The 27,444-nt window shown below is 38.7% G+C and overlaps 1 protein-coding gene across 1 annotated transcript in view; it reads left to right on the top strand.

The window, feature by feature from the left end:
* The window catches only part of Ercc6 (excision repair cross-complementation group 6), a 71,798-nt gene that overhangs the window by 7,390 nt on the left and 36,964 nt on the right, over positions 1 to 27,444 (top strand). The window contains exons 4-7 of the mRNA XM_013033773.1: positions 1,141 to 1,249; positions 6,805 to 7,549; positions 20,309 to 20,437; positions 25,856 to 26,014. Coding sequence (XP_012889227.1) covers positions 1,141 to 1,249; positions 6,805 to 7,549; positions 20,309 to 20,437; positions 25,856 to 26,014 — 1,142 coding nt within the window. The remainder of the gene's footprint in view (positions 1 to 1,140; positions 1,250 to 6,804; positions 7,550 to 20,308; positions 20,438 to 25,855; positions 26,015 to 27,444) is intronic.

The following is a 27,444-nucleotide window of genomic DNA, read 5'->3' as shown; positions in this document are numbered from 1 at the left end:
TCCTTTTGCTTTTTATACACTAGTCCATTATCTTCCCAAAAGATTAGAGCTAGCAGCAGCTCATTGCAGATGGGGACTTCCCAAATTGAAGGGAACATCGGCCTCTATGGGAGCATGTAAATTGATGTAGAGATACCATTGACCATCTTGGGCTGCTAATAGGCCGAGATTTCAACAGTGGAGATTACCAAACGTTAGACCACTTTAGGTCCTAGTCTCAATTATATTTTCCTATCTTTATTTAGCAACTCCTTGGTGTTTAAAGATAAACTATTCAGTGTAAAAGTGTTTTAAAGAGGATTTTGCTAAGCAAAAGTCTTGAGCAAAAGACAAATTTTAAGTTCATGTAGTATTTTGTTAATATTTGTTCAGGAACTATTCTTCTTGCTCTATACTCATATTTGGAGTTGAATCTTTTTATTTTTTTGGTGATGCTGGGGACCAAACCCAGAGTCTCACACATGCCTCAATGTTGTATTGCTGTGGTGTTGATACTTTATTTTTCCTGTGATGATGAGCCAAGTATTACTGGTTTTGTTAATTGAGAGGCTGTGGGAAGATTACATATTTAAGTTCTGATAATATCAAGGGAAATAAGGCAAAGAGTAGTCTGGGACAGGTAGGATAAAGAGGTATAGCAAAATGTATTTGTCTTTGAAACTTTTGTGATTGCAAAGGGGTAGAGTAGGATTAGGAAAGGAAACCATAGACATTTATCAAATGGGAGTGACTTTCGTTTTTTAACTATTTGACTTAAAAAAAAAAATTCTTAGCTCTGTGTCCCATTGCCCTCCATTGCCTGTTGGCTGGTAAGATCAGAAAGGAGAAGGCTAGTGATGTGTCTAATGATGAAGTCTAGTAAGGGGACTCCAGTGGATAGTTCTACCTCAATAGTCAGTATACATGACTGGAAAGCTGTGTGTGCTATGTGTGCAGGGGGGAGAGTTTGTGGGCAGAGCTGGCTGCCTGGCAGGAAGACATCAAAGCTGACCTGGTAGTTGCTCAAATAAGGTTCTCTATAATGATAGTAATAGATGTGAGTTCTGTTTAATTTTTATTCTTGATTAAAGTTTCAAAATTTTATATCTCACAATCAGTCACTTCATGGTTATGTTCTATACTTGGGATTTACCCTTCAAGGAACAGCAGCTGAAGAAGATAACTGCAAAGCAGAAACGTCTCCAGGCCATCCTGAGAGGAGCAGAGGTACAAGTGGAGTTGGAGCATGCTAGCCTGGAGGAGGATGCAGGTAAGGAAATGGGAGCAGCTCTGTGTGCTTGAGTTAATTTCCTGTGCCTATATCCAAGGGAAGGTGTCTCTCTAGTTTTATCATGAGCTTTGAGAATTACATATTTCTTTGCCTCTGTGTCATAATGGAAAATTTGTTCCTCCTGCAGAATCAAACCTCTTAAGTCATGTGGGGCTTTTAGAGAACGAAAGCACATTTTTAACTTGGTTCACTGGAGGCTACTGATGCACATTTAATAAATTGGAAATGTTAAACATTCTTATACAGTTAATTTGATAAAGAGATCTGCATCTTGATTGAATTTCATTTTGGAAGCCCAGCATCATCAATCAGCATCTGTAGTATTGCTTTCACATATCTTCAAGGAGCACATTTGGCAGGCTTTCCAACCTTCCATTCTGTTGTTTAAGAAGAAAAGACATGCAGGTTTTACCATGGCCGTGATTTTATTCACATTACTCTTAGGGTTAGAAATTGTTGGTTGCTGTCCCGCTCTCACTGCTTAAAATATAGGTTAAGCTCCCTAATATTTGGAATTTCGAAGTCAATACTTTGAACTGGCTTCAGACATTTAATCTCTAAGACAAGAATTGTTAGGAAGAACATAACAGTAGGTAATATACAAAATCTTAGATGTGATTTTTGTGTTTTTTTTTGTCTTGAATGTAGTAGGCATGAATGCGGTGACCCCTCCCAGCAGTCCTCTTGCTTCCCAAGGCTTCCTTTTCCCTGCTCTGTATGGGCAGCTGTGAAGGTTCACTGACAGTAGGTAGGATGAGGACACTGTGATCTAGAAGACAATGAGGGTGCTCACTTACCTTCTTATTCAGCATAGTACTGGACAATGTAGGAAGAAAGAGAATGCAAAACATGAGAATGGAACAAAAGAAGTGAAACCATCATTCATAAGATAGTATGGTTATGGGTATAGAAAACTCAAAGGAGCCAGGTGTAGGTGGCTCATGCCTGTAATCTTAGCTACTCAGGAGCTGAGATCTGAGGATCACAGTTTGAAGACAGGTGGGGCAGAAAAGTGTGAGACTCTTACCTCCATTTAATCACAAAAAAAGCCAGAAGTGCACTGTGGCTCTAGTGTAGAGTGCTAGCCTTGAGCAAAAAGGAGCTCAGAGACAGTGCCCAAGCCTAGACTTCAAGTGCCAGAACTGGCAAATAAAAAACCCTCAATGGAATTGATGAATAATCTATTGAGATTATTATGAATTTAGCAATACTGCTAAATGATACACAGGATATAAATATTCATCTTCTTTTACAGAAAATTTTTACTAATGTACAAGAAAGGATTTCATTGTGATATTTCTGCACATTCAAACAATGTACCCTGAGAAACTCTCCCTCTCTGCCCCTCTTATCTCCCTTCTTCCTACTTAAAACAATTTCAACAAGTTTCATTATTCACTTTACATACATATAAAGTACTTCAACCATATTCACCTTCCTACACTCTCTGCATTTGCCCTATTTGCTCTCACTGGTACCTACCTTCTAACATAGCTTGTTTTATTATGATTTTTTCCATTCATTTTTTAGCATATATTGTGCAAAGGGTTTTACCATGGTAATTCACATGTGTATATAATTTAGTCAGATTAACCTATATCTATTGTTCTGTTTTTTCTTCCCCTCTACCCCTATTTCAGTGGGTTTCTTTATGCTATCTTTAGGTATAAAGAAGACATTATTAGGCATTAAAAAATCATTTTCATATACCAAAAATTTTAATAAAGATGCCACTTATAATTAAAATCAAATACTTAGAAATAAGTGTTAGCAAAAACCCACACAGTTTTCTGCAGTGTATTTACTACTTTAAAAACTACCACATGTCACTGGAGAGTTAGAGAAGACCCAGTAGATGGGGAAGTACAGTGTGGCTGTGCATTGCAAACATTGCTGTAGTTTTAGTGTAATGCCAGTATAAATTTAGGGGTTTTTTTTTAAGGTAATTCAGTTTTTTATCACTTCTTCATTATAAAGTCTTATTGTTGGTATTTAATGCAAAAGCTATGAGTTAAAAATGTAAGTTGAGGGTAGAGGTATCAGTAAGCTCAATCTACAATTTGCATAAAGATGCATTAAGCCAAGAATAGCTAAGGAAATCCTAAAAAACAACATAAGATCTGTTATAAAGCTGTTTAGGCAGTGTGGTATTGGCACAAGGATGCAGACACATCCATGGGACAGAATCAAGTGTTCAACTGTGACAGAAAAGTAGCCTTTTCCATCATGGATACTGCCTTAATCCAAATGAAAATAAACTATAAACTCTATGTACAAGAATATATTCCAAGCAGATTAGAGGTCTGAATGTTAATGTTTTGATTTGCATTTACTTTATGGTATGGATGTTTAGCATTTCTTCATATGTTATTGCCTCTTAGCTTTTTTTCTGTTCAGAATTGTCTGTTCAGTTTATTTTCACACTTACTAATAAGAAGTGAGATTGCATTGACTTTGTAGATTGCTTTCAGTATATAGCCATCTTCAAAATATTCATTCTGCCAATATGAGCATAGGAGTTCTTTCTATTTCCTGGTGTCTTCTTCAGTTTCCTTCTTTAAGGTTTTATAGTTTTCATCTAAAAAAAACTACTTCTCTAATGTCTTAGGCTATTTATTGTTGAATCTATTCTAAATAGAAATGAAGAACTAACTTTTTTAAGGACATATGGACTGAGAACAATAGGGAGAAGAATTCACATTTTCTATATTAAAGATGCTGTTCAAAGATTAATAGATCTATGAAAGACACACTGGTTTACTAGTCATTAAGAAAGTAAGTGTGTTGTACCTCACACCTATCAGAATAGCTTAATGGAATGGCAAGAATGTGGAGCAGTTGGATCTACCAAATACCGTTGGTAATGCTTATAGTTTACATCGATAATACTGCTTCACGTATCTGTTTAACAAGTTTAACATACCTAAAGAACTATATACATTTATTACCAAAGGATGTGTACTGGAATATTTGTAACATCATTATTTCTGGTGGTCAAATCCTGGAAGCCATCCAGATGTCCATTAACAGTGAAATGGAAAATTGTAGTATTGTCATATAGATTGCTAGCAACAGGGAGAGTTAACAAACTTCAGCTTCACTCAGCAAATCAATATGGACCTACAAGCATAATGCTGAACAAAGCAGGCAGACACATGAGTAAAAACATCCCATTTACACAAAGTTCAGAGCCAGGCACAACTCATCTATTGAAGTAGGCCTGTCAGATCCTGATCTCTGGGTCAGCTGGAGGCCAGGAGGTGGCATGAAGGGTGCTCTGGGGATGCTAGAAAATTATGTTATTTCATCTGGATGCTGTTAAATGAGTAAAACTTTTCTTCCTGAATATTCATTGAGCTTTACCATTTGTGTACTCTGATGTATTTTCAATACAACTTCAATTAAAAAAACTGGTTGCAGTGTCATTGGCCTACAAGAATAATAGATTTCTTATGGGACTTTACCCAAAAATTAAACATGGAACTAGGAATTCTACTTCTGAGTATAGAACTAAAAGAACAGAAAGCTGGGACTAGAAGAGATATTTGTGTGCCCATGTTGAGAACAGTATGATGTATAAGTTAAGAGGTAGAAGCAGCCCAGGAGTAACTGGTAGAGGACTAAACCCATCAGGGCAGAGTTGTTTCATGGATTTAATCAGCTTTGAAAAGGAAGGAAATTCTGACACATGCTACAATGTGAGTAGAGGCTGAGGGCATTAGGTTAAGCGATTCCATTCCCAGGAGCTACCGAGGGTGCTCACATGCAGAGAGAGCACAGCGATGGCTGCCTGGGGTTAGTTGGGGAGGAGCTATTTAATAGGTGCAGAGGGGAGGTCTGGGGAAATGAGAAAACCCTGGAACTAGGGGGTAGTGATGGCTGCACAATGCCACAAAGGTACTTGATGCACTAGACTGTAACCTTAAAAGTGGAGTTAGAATGTCCATTTTAGGCACTGTATATTTTACTTCAAGAAAACAATAAAATAGAAGGTGTTTATATATATATATATATACACAAGGAATCACATGAATTTTTCCTGTTAAGCCTTATATCTTTTGGTTTTTCTGATTATGTGGTAATTATTTTGCTGAGGATTAATTTTAATGAAGGAGGAATTGTTTTTGGATGGCTTTATACTCATAGCAACCCTTTAAATTTTTCATCTCTTCTAGTCACTGACCAGTGAACCTTTTTTACAATGAGAGACATAATTTCTTTGTTGTCTATATGTGGCCATTAGGGACCTGGAGCTATTGAGAATTTACTGGATGGCAAGAGTAACTACATTTCAGTATTTAACTTAGATTTTTTTTAAATTTTTATTTATTTATTTTTATTGTGAAAGTACTGTACAGAGGGGTTACAATTATATGGGCAAGATAATGAATACATTTCTTATCAAGCATTGTAGCCTCCTCCTTTGTTTCCCCTTCCGACCCATACCACCCCCTCCCACCGAAGTTGTATAGTTGTTTTTGACATAATGACTTGTACTTCTCATTGTTGCAACGGGTCCACCTGTATCCCTATTTAAACGATTTGTTTTTTCCCTTCCCCTCCACAAATTATAACAACATCGAATACAGTGAAAGCAGGGGTTATACCGAGGGGGAGGGACATACAAAGCAACAAAGAAATAATCTTATAAATGTGTTAGAAACAATCGCATGAAAGTAAAAAAAAATTTGAATACAAATCTTAGGGTTAATTTCCCTAACATCAACTTAACTGACAGATTTTTGTTTTTGTTTTGCTCTTGCTGTTGTTGTTTAAGATAAGAGTCTGAGGGACTTTCCTGCCCAGGCTGGCTTTGAACCTCCATCCTTAGGTCTCAGCCTCCTGAGTAGCTAGGATTACAGGTACGAGCAACTGGCACCTAGGTAACTTAAATTTTAGAAAGCCACACGGGGCTGCTAGCTACCGTACTAGGGTGTACAGAGCTGGTGTGTTATGTTTTTCCTCTCCTTATTGCTGTATGGAGAAAACATTCAAGTTTTCTCTTCTAGCTATTCGAAACACACAATACATTATTGTTATCTCTAGTTTCCCTACAGTGCAACAGAACTTGGTGTTCCCATCCAACTGTAGCATACCATGGATCAGTCTTCCCCTTCCCACTTTCACCCTGCTTTTCCCGGCCTTTGGCCAGCCACCATTCCAAGCTCACTTTCTATGAATAGCAACCTTTCTAGATTTCATGGGAATGAGATCTTTCTATGTCTGGTGTATTTCATTTAGCATAATGATTTCCAGTTCTATCAGTACAACCACAGGTGAAAGAATTTCTCTTTTATGGCAAAATAGTATTTTGTGGTATATATGTATTATTTTTATGTAGTGCCATATTTAGAAGGAAAGTTACTGAGAAAATGTGACAAATCTGGCCTTATGAATGTTATCATCAATTTTACTTTATGCTTTAGTGCTCTGATTTTTTATAATGTGAGTTATTGCTATTTTTGTAACAAGTGAATATTTCTAATGTGCTCTGGAAAGTTTTACAATAATCTGTACTGTCAATTCCTTTTTAGAGCCGGGACCATCCTGTTTGGGCAGTATGCTCATGCCTGCTCAGGAAACTGCATGGGACGAGCTCATCCGCACTGGTCAGATGACACCATTTGGAACCCAGGTCCCTCAGAAACAGGAGAAAAAACCTAGAAAAATAATGCTCAATGAGGCATCGGGCTTCGAAAAATATCTGGCAGATCAAGCAAAACTGTCTTTTGAAAGGAAGAAGCAAGCTACTAATAAGAAAGTAGCCAGAAAAGCCCCGGTCCTCTGTGAGTCTAACACAGGACCAAATGAAAACAGACCAAGCCAGGGAAGCAAAGTTGTCTCAAGAGCAGACCAACGCTTGAAGAAGCACATGAGGAAGCTGCAGAGAAGGGCACTGCAGTTCCAGGGCAAAGTGCAGTTGCCAAAGGGGAAGAAATCCCTGGAGCCCCAGGGAGGGCCAGAGACAGAGGTAGACTCTGAGGGTGAGGAGTTTGGCTCCTTCCCCACAGAGGAGATGGAGGAGGAAGAAGAGGAGGAAGAAGAAGACAGGACAGGGGCTGAGCTTTCTGAAGATGGCACAGATTATGAACTGAAACCTCTACATAGGGGCCGAAAACGCCAGAAAAAAGTCCTTGCACAGGAAGTTGATGATGACTTTTTCCCAAGTTCGGGGGAAGAAGCTGAAGCCACAGGGGAGGAAGGAGGAAGAGGAGGAGGTCGCAAAGAAGCAAGGTGCCGAGATGATGGAGATGAAGATTATTACAAGCAGCGGTTAAGGTCAGTTTGCAGAGGTGGTCAGCAGATTGTACTGCTTGTTTGCTGTGGGCTGCAGCTTTATTCATATGTAAGCATTCTAGCCAACTAGAACCAGGAGTCTCAGTCCTCAGGAGTTCTAGACGTTAGTCTAGTATGAAGAGCTTTAGAGAAAGGCTGAAGCAAGCCCAGGGCAGGAACCAAGTGTGAGCTGTGTGGCCTGGGGGATGTATGTGTCAGGAAAAGGACAAACTGAGTGGAGGGTTATTTTTCCCCCTTTTGAAGAAGGGTAGTAATTTAGAGGAATGAAAAACAACAACAACAAAAAAAACACTTGAAACTTTAGTGTTGGCATATGAAAGAATAAGCTTACTTTTTATTAGTGCATGTTAACTCTATAAATGGGTTTCATTGTTTCATTACATACATGTAAATAATGTGTTTTGATCAAATTCACCTTAGTAATGAGTAATATATGAAGCTTGCTTTCATAATGCCCTCCTTCCTTGTCTTGAGAAAATTGTCATCTGTGGAATTGTAAACCACCATTGTGTCTCAGTATGCACAGCTTATTGCCTCCATGACATTGTCATTATATGCTGGGAGATGAAAAGGGTGTGACTGTGTATGACATGGAATCAGAATCTCCATGGCCATGTTTCTGCGTGCCAGAAAGCAATCCACATACAACAAGGCTCCACCATGACCCAGTGAGCACACATTACATATATTTGCTCTGTAAGAATGCCCAGGAAGTCAAGGGGGAAAAGGAACCAAAGCATTTTTAAAGTATGAATATTGGGGTGGCTTTTTCCTGGTCCTCAAGAGGTTTCCTTTTACATCTTCAGTATGGGCATACCTAGTTTTAAAAATTTTTCGTAGCATTCCACTGGCCTTTGTGAATGTTGATCTGTGTGTTTTTTTTTGTTTGTTTTTGAAGTGTCACTCTATGTATTTTATTTCCACCAGTTATAGTCTCCATCCTTTCTAAGACCAATATATTGTCTTTTTACAATCATAATTGGACTTTGTAATATAATTTTATATCATATATTATGAACATTTGTGACCATAAGAAATTTCTTGAAACTACTTCTACTTGATCTGCGGTTTTTCTTCTGTTGTTTAGAACTGCTCATGAGCCATGTCTGAATGTATATTGCATAATCTTTTCAGAGGCAGAATAGTTATTTAAAAATAATTTGAGATTGGGCACTGGTAGTTCACACCTATAATCCTAGCTACTCAAAAGGCTGAGATTCAAAGCCCACGACTGGGCAGAAAAGTCTGTGACATTCTTACCTAGCAAAATGTTAGCCTGGAGGTATGACTCAAGTGGTAGAGCAAGAAAACTAAATGAAAGTGCAAGGCCCTAAGTACAAGCTTCAGTACCAGCACACACAGAATCTTTTTTTTTTTTCACGGCTCGATTACTTAAATCCAGTTCTTGAGAGACGTTCACTCACTTCAGTAGCAATTTAGGAAATAATCTAGTGGAGTAGGCTTACGTCCTACTGCAAGTTTAACTAATGTATGCACCTACTGTCAGTTAAGGACTGCCGCTCAATTCTTCTGAACAGTGAGCCGTGTCTGTCTTTTTTTTAACTACTGTAGAAAATTAATAAAAGTGTTCATCTCAACATATTGATTATAAATGGAGCAATATATATTCTTCTCATTAAACTTGGTCAATATTAAATATATTTTAAATAATGTCAGTATTTTGTTCAAGAGCAATTTGTTTGATTGGATTTTAAATATGGGTATAGTTTAATTTTACAGCAATAAGTTTTTCTTAATAATGTTAAGATTGTAAAACAATTTATTATTTCCAGAACCATATAAGCCAAGTTTTTTTTTGCTAAAGTTACAGTAGACTCTCAAATGAATTTCTAAAATATCAATAAGTCTAATTGCCACCAAAATACGATAGCTCTTAAAATTTTATAGCTAGTTATTAAGAATGTTAAACTGTATATATCTACATTGAACTGTTTGTATTACATCTCCTTTGGTGCTCTTTGGATTGAGGGATATTAAAAGAAATTAAAATGCCTAGGATTGTGAATCATATTAAGAACATTCATGAACTGCCAGTCACTCTGTATTTTCGGATGTTTAGGATAGATGGAAATCATAGTACTATCCCATGGAGGGAAGAACGTCAGGATTGGCTGTCTTAGCAGCAGCTTGATGACAAGTGATCATAAGAAAGCTCTGTAGGTAAAATATACAAAATGGATTTTTCTATACTTTTAACATTTAGAACTTAGTCCTATATACCTAGACTGGGAACCTTACAGAACTTAACAAATACATGCTGGTTATAGCCTGTTAATTATAGTGTTTTTAAAAAATTCTCAGTAGTAAGAACAGATGACTCCAAGACATCTCATCCTCTTTATTCCCTCAGCTGGAGAGTTAGCCTTTATTAGTAGCCCTAGGCTCATCCTAACTAGGTATCTCTGTTTAACTGGGAACTCAGTGAAGTTTCCTATCCCTTCTGTTGCCTGGGGCCATGGCAGTTGGGACCCTGCTTTCTCTGATTTGGCCCAAGTCTTCAGCTCAGTCTGCCTGACTACTTCTCCCCTCCCTTCCTCTCCCCTTCCCTCCTCTCTTCCCCCCTCCCTTCCCCTCCCCTTTCTTCCCCTCCCTTCTCCTCCCTTCCCTTCTCCTCTCTGCCTTTCTTTTCTTTTCTCTCTCTCTTTTTCTTGTGCTAATTCTAGAACTCAAGTTCTTGCTTAGCTTTTTTACTCAAAGCCAGCACTATACCACTTGATCCACATCCCACTTCCAGAGTCTGTTGGATTTGTCTGCTTATTCTGGTTTTGAACCATGATCAGATCTCAGCCTCCTGAATGGCTAAAATTACAGGCTTGAGCCACCAGCATCCAGCCTAATTTCTAGTTTAAAAGAATTGTGCTCTGATTTATGAGGCCTTTGAGGTTATTGGAGAGAATTGTTGGTAAGGATGTTGGGTTTGAGTTGTACTACTTTTTTCTGTACTCTGCCTTAGGGTAGTATTGCATGTGGGATAATCCCCTCTACCTGCACCACAGGCAGTAAAACACAGGAGATCTGAGAAGTCGTCTTCACAGGTGCCTGTCTTCCCAGAGAGTCTGGTACCCTGGAATCCATTTATATTGGGAGGTCTGCCTGCTATGGAGCTTTTCTACCCTTTTTGTGCCTTTTTACACCTTTTTTAATTGCAAAAGGATAACAATATTAGAATGAAAAAATATTACCTATATTTTGAGTGTTTTTTCTATGTTATTCCAGTCTTTGATTCTGTGCACACATATATTTACATTGCTATAGTTATAGCAGGTCAGTGGATTGTTATAAACCCATAGCTCTTCCCAGTTTATCAGTGTCTATATAGTCTCAGTACTAAGTAGTAGAGCTGAAGTTTGAAGGTCAATGCTAGTAGGAAGTGCAATATGTAGATATGACCACAAGGTGGTGCTAACAACCAACATATTGTTGCCTTTACCAAAGCAAATAGATGAGCCAGGATTTGGGATTTGGTGATGGGATGAAGATAGGGAGTCTAAAAGACCTGCCAAGCATGGTGGAGGTGGGGGTAGAATTTGCCTTGTGGCCTGGAGTAAACTAGATAATGTATGATGCCTCTTATTGCAACTTGCTTTTAATTCAGTTTTGATCCTTGTTTTTCTTTCCTTGTTAGACTTTGGTTGCATACATGTGTAGTTCTGAGGTGGAACAGGTTCTAGCATGCTGACAGGTCAGACTGCTTGGGAGGGTTCAAGCAAATAGGGTGAGTGTTGGACTTGTATAGATTTGGAGGGTTGTTGGCCTCTGTGACCTGAGCAACAGTGTGTAAATGCTGGAGTAAGGGGACATAAGAGCCACCATTGCTAATAGCATTGAAATTTGAATTTGTTACCAACTTGGCGATACTTTGAGGCACATGTGTGATTGGTTTAGTCTTCATAGCCTCCTAGGAAATAGAAATACTCCTTGAGATGAACTTTTTGCGGAGGTATAGTGAGTGGAAGAGCCTTGAAAAAGAGAAAGTGATTTTGGCAGTTGGGAGTGGTCCAGTGGCTTGATCTGCTACAGTGGATTCAGGCCAGTGCTGCCCTTAGGGATGGGCCTCTCTCTTTGCTTAGAGCCAGTTCTACACCTTCACGGGCCCTACGGTGCCCCAAGCACTGCGCTGTCTCAGCTTCTGTGTCTCCATTGTGCTGTGTTCATGAGCCTTTCTCTCCCTTTTAGCCCACTGACCCTGGGATTGTTCCCATCTGTTCTCTAGTTAGATTTTGCTTGAACTAAATGACACAGTCAGCAGTACTTAAGGAAAACCCCTTCAATTTGATATACCTTTTCCTGTTTATTTATAACTGGAATGCAGTAACTATGAAAGGTCTGAATTCTAGATTTGATCCAGAAGCCTAACTACAATGATTTTAAGATTGTCCTTATCATTTATTTCTGAAGTTCATTTCTTTCTCCAAAATAAGTCACTCTTTTATTTTATTTTATTTTTGTCTAGGAATCTATATTTTAAAGAGAAAAGTTACTCCCCTAAGGATATTTTCTTAGAGAGCGTGTTGGCTTCTTTGAAATGACAAAGCTGAGACACAAATGAAGACTAATTCTGCTTCCTGCTCTACACACACCTTTCATTCTTAGCTCCGGGCATAATTGTCTGCATCAGTCTTAATTTACTCTGTGAGATCTGGACTCCTAACTGAGGGTATTTCATCGCTCAGATGTGCCAATTAAGTCTACCCAGATAGACCATAAAAAGGCAGATCAGAAAAGTAAAACACTGAGTGTCTCAATTTAGCAAATTAGACTAATCTGTAAGGAATTCTTAGCTGTCTGAAATAGAAAACCTATTGCACCACAAAAATGCAAACTATATTAAATACCCAGCTTGGTGCCTGAATATATTTTTAAAAATCAAATTGTACTCATTGTGTTGCTGATATAGTTTCTTTCATGGAGATCTCAGTAAGTGGAAAATGATCCTGAGGTAGAAATTTCACTTTAAGACTGATTTAACTCTGATGTGTACTTCTTCCTTTCCAATCAATGAAGATTTAAAACTGTACCAAGCTCAGCAACCCTGGCAGCATAAAAACAGTACTAAGACAGAGCAGTAAGTTCAGCTTTGAATTTCAAGCACTTCAGAGTGGGACTTCCTTATGGTTTGGGGGTAGGGAGCTATTTATTTGACATCTGCATCCTCCCACACTGCATGATTGGCAGTTTCCATTAGTAGGTGTATTTTGTCTTGTTAGTGGCTTAGTATAAGTAGTGGTTGTATATTGATTTGTCTGTTGTAAATGTGTCTTGTGATAGTTTAGGTCTGATAGTCTGCAGGCAGAACTGCCAAACCAGAGAAAGTACAGGTGTCTGGAGAAGAGTAGCTGTGACTTGCCCCATGGGGTGGTGAAGAGAGAAATGAACCGTGTTGTTGCACCATGTTGTAAAACGAAAGAAGTCTCTCCACTTTAAACTCCAGCACTGGCTTTTAAAAACAAAATTTGAAGGTTTAGGCTTTGGCTTGTCCTTGTGTAGTTGTTTTCATGATGTGGAAGATACAGAGTTGATTATTGCTAATTATTATTGTTGTTACTACTGGCTTGAGTTTTCTAGGGAGTTTGGAAAACACTTTTGAAGAGCAAACATACAACAGAGGGGAAAGATTGGCCAGCCTCATTGTCTGGCTGGCATCTTCCTCATTAGTTCATTGGTGATCTTGGACAGGCTCCTTTATTTCTCCTTGCCTATCTGCCTTTTGGGGGGGCATGAAGAAAAGAGTAATAATAGCCCTAACCTCATTGGGTTGTAAAGTTTAAATGGAGCAATGAATGTGAAATACTTAAGTCTGAGCCCAATACACAGTGACCCCAGTAACTATTAGTCATTACCATTGGTTTTCTGACTCTAGATACATACATGAGCTTATATGTGTGCGTAATCTCCAAATAAAACATGTCCAGAGCTAGCCACCTTCACTTAAAGAGATAGTGTAATTGCATCAGGGCTGGAACTCATAGGTGATAGAATGAGCTTGCCAGGGCCTCACCTGGAGGCCAGGAGATCCTGTGTGTCTTCCTGTCTGTGAAATGGGGACTGAACTTGGCTCCAGGGGTCAAGATGCCTGGAAGTGATAATCAGGCATTTGATAACTATTAGCTGTTCCTGTGTTCCACCATTAACTGGAAAAGGAAGAAAAAAGATTCCATCACGCAAGGATGATACTTCAAATAAGGATCTGTGGAAACTGTGAAGAAGAGCTTAGAAACAGTGATGTATATGAAAAGGTGACATCTTTTCTAGGTGAGAGCCAGTTAGAGTTCATACTGGTATGCATGGATCCATTTGCTGATCAAAACGTTTTGCTGGGTACCAGTGGCTCATGCTTATAATCGCTGAGAGTTGAGGATTACAGTTTGAGGCAGCCTGGGTAAGAAAGTCCATATAAGACTCTTAGCTCTAATCAAACACTGAAAAGTAAAAAATGGTAGAGCATCAGCCATGAGCAAAAAAGCTCAAGGACAGCACCCAGATGCTGAGTTCAAGCCTTGGGACTGGTGTGCACACCCAGACAACTTCATGTTGATGTTACTGTTTTTTTTTCTGTGCCTTTTATACGTGTTTTGTTGACTGTAAGTAGGTCATAATTAGTGCTAAATTATTTATTTATAGATGTATAAGTGAGTATGGTTATTGAGTTGTTTGGGGAAAAGTTCCTTCTCTCCACACTAGGGGGCAGTGAGCCTCTGTGCAGGGTCAGTTGGAACTCTACAGTCTGTTCTGGGTTTCAAGGGCACTGATTGCAGCTCTGCTCTCAGTAGTTGTGTCATATTCCTCCTGTCTGCTCAGATACCTTGATTTCCAGACTCTTGGCCATCCTAGATGCAGAAGATGGCATTAGTCCTGTCAGTCTTACATGCTTGGAGGCCTGTTCAAAGTTGAAGTAGATGTTTTGACATTTGTTATTATTTCTTCACATTAAACCTGGAATTAACTAAAAAATTCTGTTTTAATAAAAATTCTGTAAAATGCTAATAATTACAAGCTAGCATCTGATATTTATGTACTTTCCTAAATGTATTGTACATGTACTATTTCATTTAGTACTTGTAATAACCCATTTTTTGGCTCATCTTATGGTTAGGTTCAGAAGTGCAGTAGTGGCAGTGATGCTCTCTAAAGTTGCAGGCCAGCATCTGCTTTTCCCTTCTCAGTGGTGTCTCCAATCTGTGTTTCTTATTGAGCTCTGTGCTAGTGTCACTGTGGAGTCAGATGGGCCACAGGAGGTAGGAATCAATCTCCTCATTCCCCTGGAATAATGTACTCCCTTTGTTTTATTGGGTTGCAGCTGGAGCTATTACAAGTCTAGAGTAAAGGAAAACATGAAGATGGGAACATCAAAGGCATGATTTCCTTCCTAGTAATGTAATATAAATGTAGGTTAGGACTAGACTCCTTTTTTGCTTATCAGAATTGTTGCATATGCTATCACATCTTTTGGCTCAGCGTTTCCTGTGGTCCTGGAGAAGCTTGCAAATAGGCTTGCAACTTTCCATTAGGTGGCTTGCAGAACCTAGTCCCGTGTCCCAAATTGGACCCACTGGGGAACCTGAGAAATGGAGCTCAGACCGGAAAATAACTTACAACAGTCTATTTTTTTTTTTATGTTCAGATAAACTTTTTCAGTGTTTTGGTTAAAAGATTGTAAAATAAGATTTTTCTGATATGGGTCATTCTTTGTAATGGACCTTTGCTGTGTTTATCTAATGGATAGAGCAATGCATTAAGCCTTGGAGTCCAACAGATAAAGAGTAGAAAGCAGGGTAGTAGGCTTCTAGTGAGGCAGCACAGAAAGTTCTATGACTGTTTCTACATGACTGACTTTTAGCTTTAAACTATGCTTTGTCTCTAGCTTACTTCTGAACTTCACTCACTCATTCTGCATTTATTACATGTCTGTCATGCTAATCTCTGCCCTCCCATTCTAATGAGGGAGACAGACCTGGATTCATAATATGCTAATGGGTATAGTAGACCCAGTGTGCTCAGGTGGAGATACTTGGAGCATAGGGTGCCTGACTCCTGGGTCAGGGGTCTTCCTCTGAGGGGAGACATTGCTTGAAAGGGGTCTGAAGGCCTCACTAGGTGTGTGGATGTGCATGTTGGGAGGAGGGAAGAGACAGACAGTAGACAGAACTGAGGTGGCACAAACAAGATTTGGAATAGTGGCACCTCCCTGGGGTTTCTGCTTATACAATCTGAGCATATTGAAATACTCGAACTTGTAAAATAAACTTTGAATGGTGGCAACTTGCTCTCAGGTGTATGCTTAGGGTTCCATTGACAAGGCACCCCTGTAGCTTATACTGTGCTGGTGTCATTCAACTAGTTATGGTAGGTCTGCGTTGCTTTTGACAGATCATTGTTACAGAATGAGTCCCAGACTCCCAGCCTGGGCCAGGGTCTCCTCCTGCACAAATGTGGGGATCCAGGGGGTGTTTCTGTGCCCACATCTGATTGGGATTGGAAGTTTAAACTCATTGCTGGCTTCTCTTCTAAGTGGCTGCCAGTGGAGCTGACAGCAGGCTGAGCATGGCAGCCATGTGAGGAGTTAGAACCCCTGCCAGCGAACACCAGGCTCACTTCATTTTATGTGGCTGCAGCTGTGACGATTACATGTGTGGATTTTTTAAAACGAGAGGATAGAGAACATGAGGAAGTCATTTCTTTTCTAAAAAGGTAAATATTGAACAGTTTACTGCTCCCTTCCACTTCTCTTGGTTAACTGATACTGAAGGGACAGAATTTTGAAATTTGGGCCTGTTTTATATATATATATATATATATATATATATATATATATTTTTTTTTTTAGATTCTAGCTTACTTGGGTTAAGATCTTATCCCTACCTCTAGTCGATTTCAACTCATTCTGTTATATACTGATTGTTATTGTAACATAAAAGTTCTCTGTATCCACAGAAGTTTATTGTTTATAAATCTATGGCAACATTTTTACTTTTTTGATGCATTGGAATGGAACCTGAGACCTGAGCAAATAAGTACTGTGAGACTGAGCTACAGCCCCAGCTCTGCTCCTTGGTAGATTTTTTTGAATTAAGTCATTCCAGTAGGTGTCTGGTCAAAGGCAATTGTTCTATATTGACTGCATGATTTTCAAAACTTGAGTATCTATTGGATAAAATATGTCTGTGTGTGTGTGTGTGTGTGTGTGTGTGTGTGTGTGTGTGTGTCTCCTAGGGCTTGAACCCAGGGCCCAAGTAGTGTGTGTGTGTGTGTGTGTGTGTGTGTGTCTCCTAGGGCTTGAACCCAGGGCCCAAGTAGTGTGTGTGTGTGTGTGTGTGTGTGTGTGTCTCTCTCTCTCTATCTCCTAGGGCTTGAACCCAGGGCCCAAGTACTGTTTCTGAGGTTTTTTGTTCAAGGGCAGCAGTCCGCCACTTGAGCCATTATTCCACTTCTGGCTTTTTGATGAGTTAATTGGAGATAAGCGTCTCTTGGACTTCCCTGTCTGTGCTGGCTTCAAACCTTGATCCTTAGATCTCAGACTCCTGAGTAGGTGTGAGCCACCAGTACGGGGCTTGAGATTATGTTTTGCCGTGAGCCCCTTCTCTTCTTCTCTCTGCTTCTTGGCTACTACATGCTCCCTGTCATCATGTTCTGTTTCACCATGGCCCAGCAATGATGGAGCTAAGTTCTGAAACCATGTTTTGTCACAGTCCTAGAAAGCTGACTAAATACAGAGTTGGTACTAATAATAAATGTAACTGGATTTGATTCTAGCCAGGCTACACCCAAACTTTTGTGTGTCAGCCTGAGCTTCTGCCTGCATCCAACCCAGAGTATTCATAGCATGGCTTCCCTCATTATATCTCCTAATGGCCATACTGCTCAGCCAGGCTGCAGGGCAAGCTGACCACTGAGGTGAGGATGGTGCTTGTGAGACTGGTCAGCACATAAGGAGAGCCACTGCTTCTCTTTTTGCCTTGTTATTTGTGGCAATGTTCAGTTCTTGTTTCTTTCTGTATTTGGATAATTTCTCCTCTCTTGTGGGCTCTATGGTCCTTCTTGGCTAGATTCTTCCTGAACCCGCTGCTTCAGTGGGTTCCCCTCAGGTGGTCAGCTCTGCGTCTCACGAGGAAGCATGGTGGTGTATAACAGTTTCTCAGCCGGAGCCACGTGTGCGTGTGGTTGTAGGTTTTTGTCTTTAATACGTGTATATGATTCTACTGGGGCAGTTTGTCTTCACAATGGTTCAGGTGCCTGTCGACCATAATGAGCCCTCCCCCGCCACCACCTCTACTCATCCTTTGGCCAAACAGAATAAATGTTCAGCCGGTTTGTCTTTATGAGTCGGAAACCCTAGGAGGCAATTATTTCTGTGGTGGCTTATGTGGTTTCCTAGGTACTATGTCCTGTGGTGACATGATGCCTGTGTATTTTAGAAGAGAGAGGGAGGTAGGAGGAGATTGGGAGACCTTGTCAGGATAGAATGATGTGCTGGGAAGCTTAACAGCCACAAACATCTACTGGCTGAGTCTTGATGAAATAGTTGCCCTCTCCCAGTGGAGTTTAATGTGTGATGTTCTTGTGTGGCAAATTATGATCTTGCTGTGCTTAACTGCTAAAGTGAATATCTTCTGATGTTTTTAATTCTCCTGTAAAATCATCTTTTAGAAATTGCAAAATAAATTCTTTTTAAGTGGCCCTGGTAGCTTTTGTGATTCTTGGAGTTTCACTCACCTGCAAATCTACTTAATACAAGTTAAGTGTTCTTTGTTAAGCAGACCCTTGGTGCTGACTTCTTAGTAAGGGCGTGGAAACCAAGGAATATCTAGTTACCTGAAACTGATTGATGGCTAAGTTTTAAAGAGCAGTTAGCAAGAATTCAGCTATGTGTATCAGGAAAATACATACTTTTTTTGGAGCTCTGACAATAAGGAAAGAAACCTGAGGGTTTCTTCAAGTCAACATTACTGACATGTGAGACCAGGTAACTTTTTCAGTGGGAGGAGCAGCTATGCCATGTGTTGTAGGATGCTTAGAGGCATCCCTAAGCTCCTGCAGGATGCCACTCCCTCCACATCTGTAGCAGCCAAGTGTGTCCCTGTGTCAGATTGCCCTGTGCCTGTTGAGAATCACCCCTCTACACCATTGGGATGAACTAAATTTGTAACTAACATGAAACCTAGAAGAGTAAAAGACTGTGAAAGCCACCTAGAGATACTTCATTTTGTCAGTTGTGTGCAGATAATTTTTAAGGAAGGAAAATACTAATAAAAGAGAAGAAGAGATTCCCTTTAGAAGTTAAGCATTTTTTTAAAAAAGGATATTAAATTTTTATATGAAAGATTATCACTTACTAAACCCCACTCTTATGTGATAACTATTTCCCAAGACATGGCCATGTACTGCCTCTTCCATTTGCTCTTCTAGAAATTACCAAGAGAGCTTCATTGATCTCATTTCTGTGTCCTCTCACTACCCTGCAGTGCAGTCTTAGATCACCAGCTTACGCTTTCTTCTGGATGACAAGTACATTTCAGCTGGCCCTTCCATTGTTACTTTGAAGAATTGAGATTTTCAGCCAGTCAAGAGTTGTGCTTTATGGTCTTGCCAGCAGTGCCCTGGGTGGTGGCATTTAGGCTCCTTGCTGCTTCTGTGACAGATACTAGGGAAGGGACCATCCCTCCAGCAGGCTCAGTGTATGGTCTTCACCTCTCATTTTCTTTCCTGCCTTTCCCTTCCCTTCCCTGCATTAGTCATCGGCAGATAAATGCCTTGCTATGGATGCTGCTGCTTTCCTTCCCTTCCTGTGAGATTTTTAGCTTGAAGGCATTTATCAGTAGCAATATTCTATTTATACTATCTTTGTGACATTTGGACTGTGAATTGTACTCATGCTGAACAACATCATCCTTTTCTTTTGAAAGTGAGTGGAGTCTCAGGATGCCGGGGTTCATGTGAGTGCATCCTGGCTAACGGCTGCACCTTCTCCTATCCGAGCTGCTCTGAGACTCAGGGCAGACGTGACTGATGCCTTTTTTGTCAAACATCATGACATCATGCTCCTGAGATACAAATGTTCATCTTATTTTATATGTAAAGGGATAATATTCTAATTCTACAACTTAGACTTTACCTAATGAGCCTACTTTTTTTCTGAGTGGCATAATTATTATTATGTTGATATTGTTAATGCTCTGTCTCAGTGAAATAATTAGAAAAGGGAATCAGAGACGGTCCTTTTGACCAAGAAATTATCCTTTGCCCAAGATACTGTGTTGTTTTGTGTTAATGACTACCATGGAATGGAAATAGTGATAAATACTTCTTAAAATTATACTGTATCACCATTGTGGAGATATGAAGCTAACTAAAATTTTTCTCAGTCTTTTTCTGGAACCAAGTTCATATATCTTAGGAACTAGTGAGAAATTTTTCCTTAGGGTATGTCAGAAGAGGAGCAAGTAGTTTTGATAATGAAATGAGACCTTAACTGGAATATTTCTAGAGCAGCTATAATAACTCACATAAGAATTGACTTGAGAAGACAGGAAAGGAATTGGTTTTCTTTGAATGTCTGTGTTTGGAGTAATGCTGGCAGCAGAAACTTGAGAGACCATCCTTATTTTTCTGTTTCCTCCAGTGTATGATCTAGAACTATGCTATTTTATATATCTTATAACCAAAATAATATTTATATATCTTATAACTAGAGTAACAGGGACATGATTTTTATTTTCATTGTAGGAGGTGGAATAAACTGAGACTGCAAGACAAAGTGAAATGCCTAAAGCTGGATGATGATTCTGAGGAAAGCGATGCTGAATTTGATGAAGGCTTTAAAGTGCCGGGTTTTCTGTTCAAAAAGCTCTTTAAGTATGTGCTGTGTATTCTATCTTTTGTATTTGTCACCAAGTCATGTGTTCAAATTAATGTTTTAGGAATTACACAATAGTTACCTGTGGGCCCTTCAGGTGCTTGGAGCAATTTATTGCAAAGACAGACACTGTCAAATGAAATTTTAGCCACATGCTGTTCGTTAAAATTAGATGATAATAAATTGACTGAAGTGTGCATTGGGTATGTTTGTAAGCTGATGAATCTATATGGACCTGTCTCAGCAGACTAAAAGCAATACATTTACAAGCCTCACCATCAAAATATTTTTTTTGTTCATGGTAATTTTAAAGGACCAAACTTTTAAGTTCTTAAGTCAGATTAATTTAATAAGTTGAGTTGTATATTAAAATCAATAACGAGAGTTGTTTATTAAAATCAAACCTTGAGGAAGTTTTTTTTCCCTTCTATGTGGATATAAAAAACTATTGAGATTATTTTCTAAGTGTCTTATATCGTACCTAAGGGTATAATACTTTTGAGCTGACCAAATGTGTATCTAAATATTTTATGTAGATGTCCATCTCATATCAAAGGAGAGCCCATAGGCAGCACCTCAAGGATTAAGTCGTTGTTGGAAGTTGACTTAAGTTCCACCTGTAAAGCACCGGATGCTGCCTGATAAATGCATGCTTGGTCTATATGGCTGGGCGGGTCTCCCATGATGAATGTAAAGACCCAGGAACATTTTCAGTCTCCTCACTCCTGGGAATTACTTAACAAGATGCTTTAGGAAGGCTTCTTAAATGCCTATAGGAAGTTAAACCATTAAATAGCTTCTTTCTCTTTTGTATCATCAATTTGTAGTCCAGAGCAGGATACAAACTTCTTTCTGTGAGATAATTAAACTTAATGTCCTTTATAGATTCAGCCTTCAACATGCCCTAAACTTGCGGAAGACATTTTAAAAATAGCATGCTCTTATATTTCCTCTCAGGGAACTTAAGAGTGTGTGTGTATGTACATATATGTATATGTACGTGAACATATACATTTGTGGTGCTGGGGACAGAACCCAGGGCTTCCTTGTTCATACTAGTCTAGTCTAGTGCTTTACCACTGAGCCACAACCCCAGCTCTATATTAAAGTTTTAATTTCTCTCTGTATTGGGAGGGGTTGGAGAGGTAGAATGGTTACTTTATCCTGCTAAGCATATAACAACACTGAGTCCTCACTGTGTAAATTGACTTGGTAGAATAGCTGTAAGTGAACAGAGGAAGAACTGTATAGAAAGCAAAATCCAAAGATCTCTAGTAATTTCTGCAGAGAAGTCATTTCATAGCCTGGAGAGGTGACTGTTTTGTTTATTGCTTCTCCCAAATGAAAATTAACTATGAAAAGGTAAGTAATGACAACATCTATTGGCAACTCTTTTCATTTCCTCTAAAATGATTGCTTATTAAAGAACAATCAAAATAGTATCAGTGTTGTACTAGCAAAACAGAATACCCAAATTATAGATTAAATTGATTTAATAAAGACAGGATACTTCTGCATGTGTAGTAAGTGATTTGGAAATATCCTCAAGAGTCATGTTGAATGTTTATTTTTGTGTAAATGTCAGATCTTCTAGGAAGGAAATTTCAGTTAATAGAACCAAACATCACTTACTAAGAATGTGCTGTAGGAGTCAGTATATTGGCCATTATGTTATAGTTAGTTATATAGTTATGACCTTATTATAGTTCATATAAATACATGCTAGTGTTTTTAATTAGCCTTAATTATACTTTCCTGGAAAGTATTTTGTTTTATCTATATCCATACAAACAAGATTTTAAATATTTTATAAGTATTATAAAACTTCCATTCTGTTTCTCCTATTGTAGGAAAAGAAATTAAGAGGAGGGGTAAAGTCTTCTATTTTTATTTTATGATTAAGTTTTAGCCAGGCCAATTTAACCTTAATCTGTAGACATATATTTTTTACTGTATTTACTGTACTCTGGGGAGTTGAATTAACAAGCCTATAGCTGTACACTAGGAAGAAGAAAGTAGTTTCCATTAAGTGCTATTTTCTGCAGCATCATGTTTAACCTCTAAATTTCTGTTTTGAAAATTTGCCTGACAGTTATTTATCTGTTTACTTTAGCAGTCATGTGACAAAACTTGAATCTTTTGACCTTACTTTTGCTCAGCCAGACTAGAAAATGCAGTCTTGAGCTGGGTGCCAGTGGCTCATGCCTGTAATCCTAGCTACTCAGGAGGCTGAGATCTGAGGATTGCGATTCAAAGCCAGCCTGGGCAGGAAAGTCCATGAGACTCTTATCTCCAATAAACCACTAGAAAACTGGAAGTGGCACTGGTTCAAGCGGTAGAATGCTCACCTTGAGATGAAGAGTGCAGGGACAGCGCCCAAGCCCAGAGTTCAAGCCCCACGACCAACCGAAAAAAAAAAGAAAATGCAGTCGTGGGTTACTGTGACAGTGCTAAGACACTTAGACCAATTCTCTGTGGTATTTTCTGATGCTCTCGTCCCATGGCAGAGAAGACTAGCTGTACAGTCATTTATAAGAATCCTTAATGTTTCTAAAGAGCAAATTTAAATGCTTTTGGAAGGTGCTTATTAGGAATGAGAAACAGTGCACCCAAAATTAGTTAGTGGCGTCACTGGAACCCAAGCCCAGACCCCTCCTCACTCAGCACACAGCCCTACTTAGCAGGTGGTGGCTGCTTCTGCATGTGTGCTTGAGTTTTCTTTAGCTGCAGTCTTGAGTAACTTCCTGGGCAGTGGATGGGTAGAGAGTAGCATAGCACCATCTTTATATAATCCCTACCTGTTGATGATGCAGCGGACAGGGCTGCTGACTAGTTCTTTCTCCGTGCACACCTTCCTTTAAACATACCTAGGTTTGGAGATGTGGAAACATCCAGCAGGCACACTGTTACTGCCTCTCTGGGTTCACACAGAATCCAGTATTCCAGCCCCATCCCAGGATCCTTCTAGAATTGCATACTGGCTGCTGTTACTTTCATAATTATCCAATCGGTGCTTTCCAGATTTTTCCCATTTTAATTGACTTTGGGCCTCAGACGGAAAGGTATTGGCCTCTGTTGGATGGAGGCTGTGAGATGTGGGAATAAGTTGAACTGGGTTGAACACTGGAAGGTTCTGGTCCATGCCCAGGGTTGCTGCTCCCACAGTTCTTTGCATTTTAGTAAGAGGAGGTCAGTTAGAATTGGGAAACGGAGGGCACACAATGTTTTTTAAAGGGCTTTTGTAATTTGTCTCTCTCAAAAACTGAGGTAAGCCCAGTTCATGAGCCACCTTTGTTCCAGTTCAGGGTTTTCTCTGCCTTAGCCTGCTTGACATTTGGAGCCATTTGTGGGGACTGTCCTGTGTATTACAGAATACTGAACAGCGCCTCAGCCCCTGTCCACTAGCACTTTCCAGTTGTACTTTCCCAATTGTAACAAAAATGTCTTCAGATAGCACCAAATTTGTTCCTCAAGTATCCCCCAAGTTGAGAACTATTGGTCTAGATTATTTCCCAAGGAAAATCACCTTGGAATCCTACAATTCTGGATTTCAGTCTGGGTTTCTTTAAAAAAAAGAAAAAGAAAAAGAAAAAAAGTCGATGTGATCAGTTTCTTAGCCATTCTCAGCATTTAGTTCCTACCTATAAAATGTGTTGACAGTTGTGCAGGTTGGGTGATTGCCTCTCCAGCAATGGGCTCCTCACTTGGCAGCCATTATTTTCTGATGACATATCACACATTAATGGAATTTGTCCTTTTTCCCAAACTAAATGATCTTATATCCTCACTTCATTGGGTTTTGATTTTTAATCCTTTTCTCCAAAGTGCATATCCAATGTATCTACTATAATTGGCAAACTTCATAAGCAATAAACGTCAATTTTCTTTATTTTATAGATACTAATGACAACAGCTAGAGTCTTAACTTCTAAAATTGATTTACAAAATTTTGAGGGAAAGTTAATTACGACATATTTATTGAGAAGAAAGTAAATAAAATCAACTCACCATGAACAAAAGTGCAAAGTGAGACTTTGTGTGTGCAAGTTGGTACTGAGTCTTGAACTCAAGAGTCTTCCGTTCTTTTTCTGCTCAAGGATGGGAACTGAGCCCTATCTACTTGTGGGTTTTTGCTGGTTAATTGGACATAAGAATCTCTCTAATTTATCTGCCCAGGTTGGCTTCAAACTGGGATCCTCAGATTTCCAGTCTCATCAGTAGCTTGAGGTTGCAGGGGAGCCACCAGTACTCAAAATGAGATTTTTTAAAGTAAGCATACCATTTACCCAATAGTAAATGTTAAGGCCATATGAGAGCAGCTGTATACCTGTATATATAATGTATATATATATATCTGTATACATACCTGTGTATATACTGTATATATAGCTGTATATATAGTGAGTAGCTCAGTAGCCTCAGTAGCTTTGCTTTTTGGCTTTGGGTGAAAATAGAACATTGGCTTTTATCTTTTTAAGTTAGGTGGTTTTTTCCAATTAGGTAGCATTTTCTACAATTCCATGATATTAATTCTTTTACTCCCAGAAAATGCTTTTACATTATTCCTTTTTCTTAAGAAAAACTCCACTTTATGTTTATAGATTGAATTTGCTATTGGTAGAGAAAGGAAAACACCAACTCCTATTTGTTTTGAGAGGAGAAAGTGATATATTGTTTCCTTTTGACCTGTATTCCTTATTTAAAATTTTAACAGCTCTGATCCTTTTGTACCTATGATAAAATCCCTGAATCAATTTCTGCTTTAAAATATTAAAAGACCTTTTGTATTATTGAGTCTTTAAACTATTCTTTTTTGCATCTGCTAGTAATACAACAGAATCATCTGTTATGGACTAATTTTGAGGACAGCTCTATTATTCAGACTTGTTTATGGACTTAAAATTTAATTTAATTTTTCCTATAAAAATGTAATGATTATCAAGTGACTTTACAACAACATAAACTATAAATTGTGGTATTCTCTGTTCTGTTGATATTACTATTGAAAAAAATTACCTTTCCTTGTAGAAAAATATATGTTCAGTACATTTATATTCTGGAAATACTTGGGATTCCTTCCCTAGAAATAGAGTAAATAAGAGGTAATAAGTTTATGCTTGTTTACCCAGCTCTTTGTAATGTTGGAAAAGAAATGAAATAGTCCCTAATTACCCCATCTATCAGCTTAATTAGAAATGTGTTAACATTCTGTAAAGAAAAATTTGTGATTTTATGCCTAGGTGATCAAAAATGTATGACCTTATAAATATAATACTCATGTAAAACACACATCCACATGTTTCTCTGATTGGTACTAGAACCTAGCCAAATGATTAATTCATGAGTACTTTCTGTTATGATGTGTATTACCCACTGCTTGCCATTTTCTTTTTTCTTGTTGGTGTTTGTTGTTGTAGGTACCAGCAGACAGGTGTTAGGTGGCTGTGGGAATTGCACTGCCAGCAGGCAGGAGGAATTCTGGGAGATGAAATGGGATTGGGCAAGACCATCCAGATAATTGCCTTCTTGGCAGGTCTGAGCTACAGCAAGATCAGGACTCGTGGTTCAAATTACAGGCAAGTGCTCCTCTGCAGACTGTCAGTCTGTGGAGCTCAATTAATATTTCATCAGATGTATTGCTGTGGAGGAGGGTCTTGTGAATTATTGATGACATTTCAATTACAATATTCCTTTAATTCTTTTAGTGGAGGACATCAAAGGAAAAATTTTACGAGACAGTGGAGCTGTAGGGCAGGAGAAATTAAACATGTAACACTTTTAATGAATTCCAGGCATTGATGCTTCATTTTGCAGATGAGCCCCACTAGATATTTTGGGTCAATATAATGTCTAAGGTTAGCTCCTGCAAATGGATTGTTTACAAACTCAATTATGTTAATATCAATAGTTTACACAATATGGAATTTTAAAGTAGACATAATACCTTTCATTCCATTTATTAAATTTTACATTAAAATATTTGTTCTGGCAGGCGACCAGGTGAGCATTACAGTAAGTACAAAGTCTATTCATGGGGAAAGTTGAGCTTTGAAGAAGCCATTCTCCCTAATTTCCCTTACAGTCAGTGTGCAGATAGCATTTATAGATAGTTCTTTTTTTGAATGAAGTTACTTATCTGCTCACTCTACTTTGGTTCCCTTCCTGATCTTTACACTACACAGACACACACACACACACAGAGTATATATATACATGATATATATATATATATATATATATATATATATATATATATAAAATCATTTAGGCTTTGGCCTAAATGAAAAGTATGTTTGCATTTTAGTCTTTATTTTTCTTAGAAATTTAATTTATCATGGCTTTGATATTACAAAATAATGTGCATTTAACAAATCAGTATATAATCTGTTCGTTGTAATAGCACAAAATTCTAGATCTTGAAATAAAAAACTGTGCATTTCCTTATTTAAGCTGTAAATTGGCTTCATGGAAATCTGGATAAAAATATTGAAATTGAATATTGAAGTTGTACTGGAGCAGAAGATTTTTTTCAAATATTACATTTTAGGAAGTGGCACTGTGGCTCAAGTGGTAGAGTGTTAGTCTTCAGCAAAAGCAGCTCAAGGACAGTGCCCAGGCCCTGAGTTCAAGCCCCAGGACTGAGGAAAAAAAAAGGCCTCCACTCAAATATTACATTTTACCAGGGAATGTGAACATAATCCAGCCTAAAGGAAAATTGAGAGTTGAGAAATAAGCATGTAAGGTCTCTTCCTTTCCTCTTCACTTCTCTTCTTGCTTTTTTCGACTGGAGCCATGTCTCCAATTCTGGCTTATTTTGCTGGTTAATTGGAGAAAAGAAACGAGGATTTGTCCACTAGGCTGGCTTCTCATCATGATCCTCAGATCTCAGTTCCTGACTGACTAGGATTATAGGCATGTCCTTTAAGCTTTATTACCTACGATTGTTACTCGTGTAACATCTCTTTGGTTGGTTTGGCCACGGGTTAGGCTGCTTTCATAACTGGAA

The sequence above is a fragment of the Dipodomys ordii genome, unplaced genomic scaffold, assembly GCF_000151885.1.
Source record: "Dipodomys ordii isolate 6190 unplaced genomic scaffold, Dord_2.0 Scaffold176, whole genome shotgun sequence".
Taxonomy (NCBI): Eukaryota; Metazoa; Chordata; class Mammalia; order Rodentia; family Heteromyidae; genus Dipodomys; species Dipodomys ordii.
Note: the sequence above shows the minus strand (reverse complement) of the source record. Positions and strands in the feature narration are given on the sequence as shown.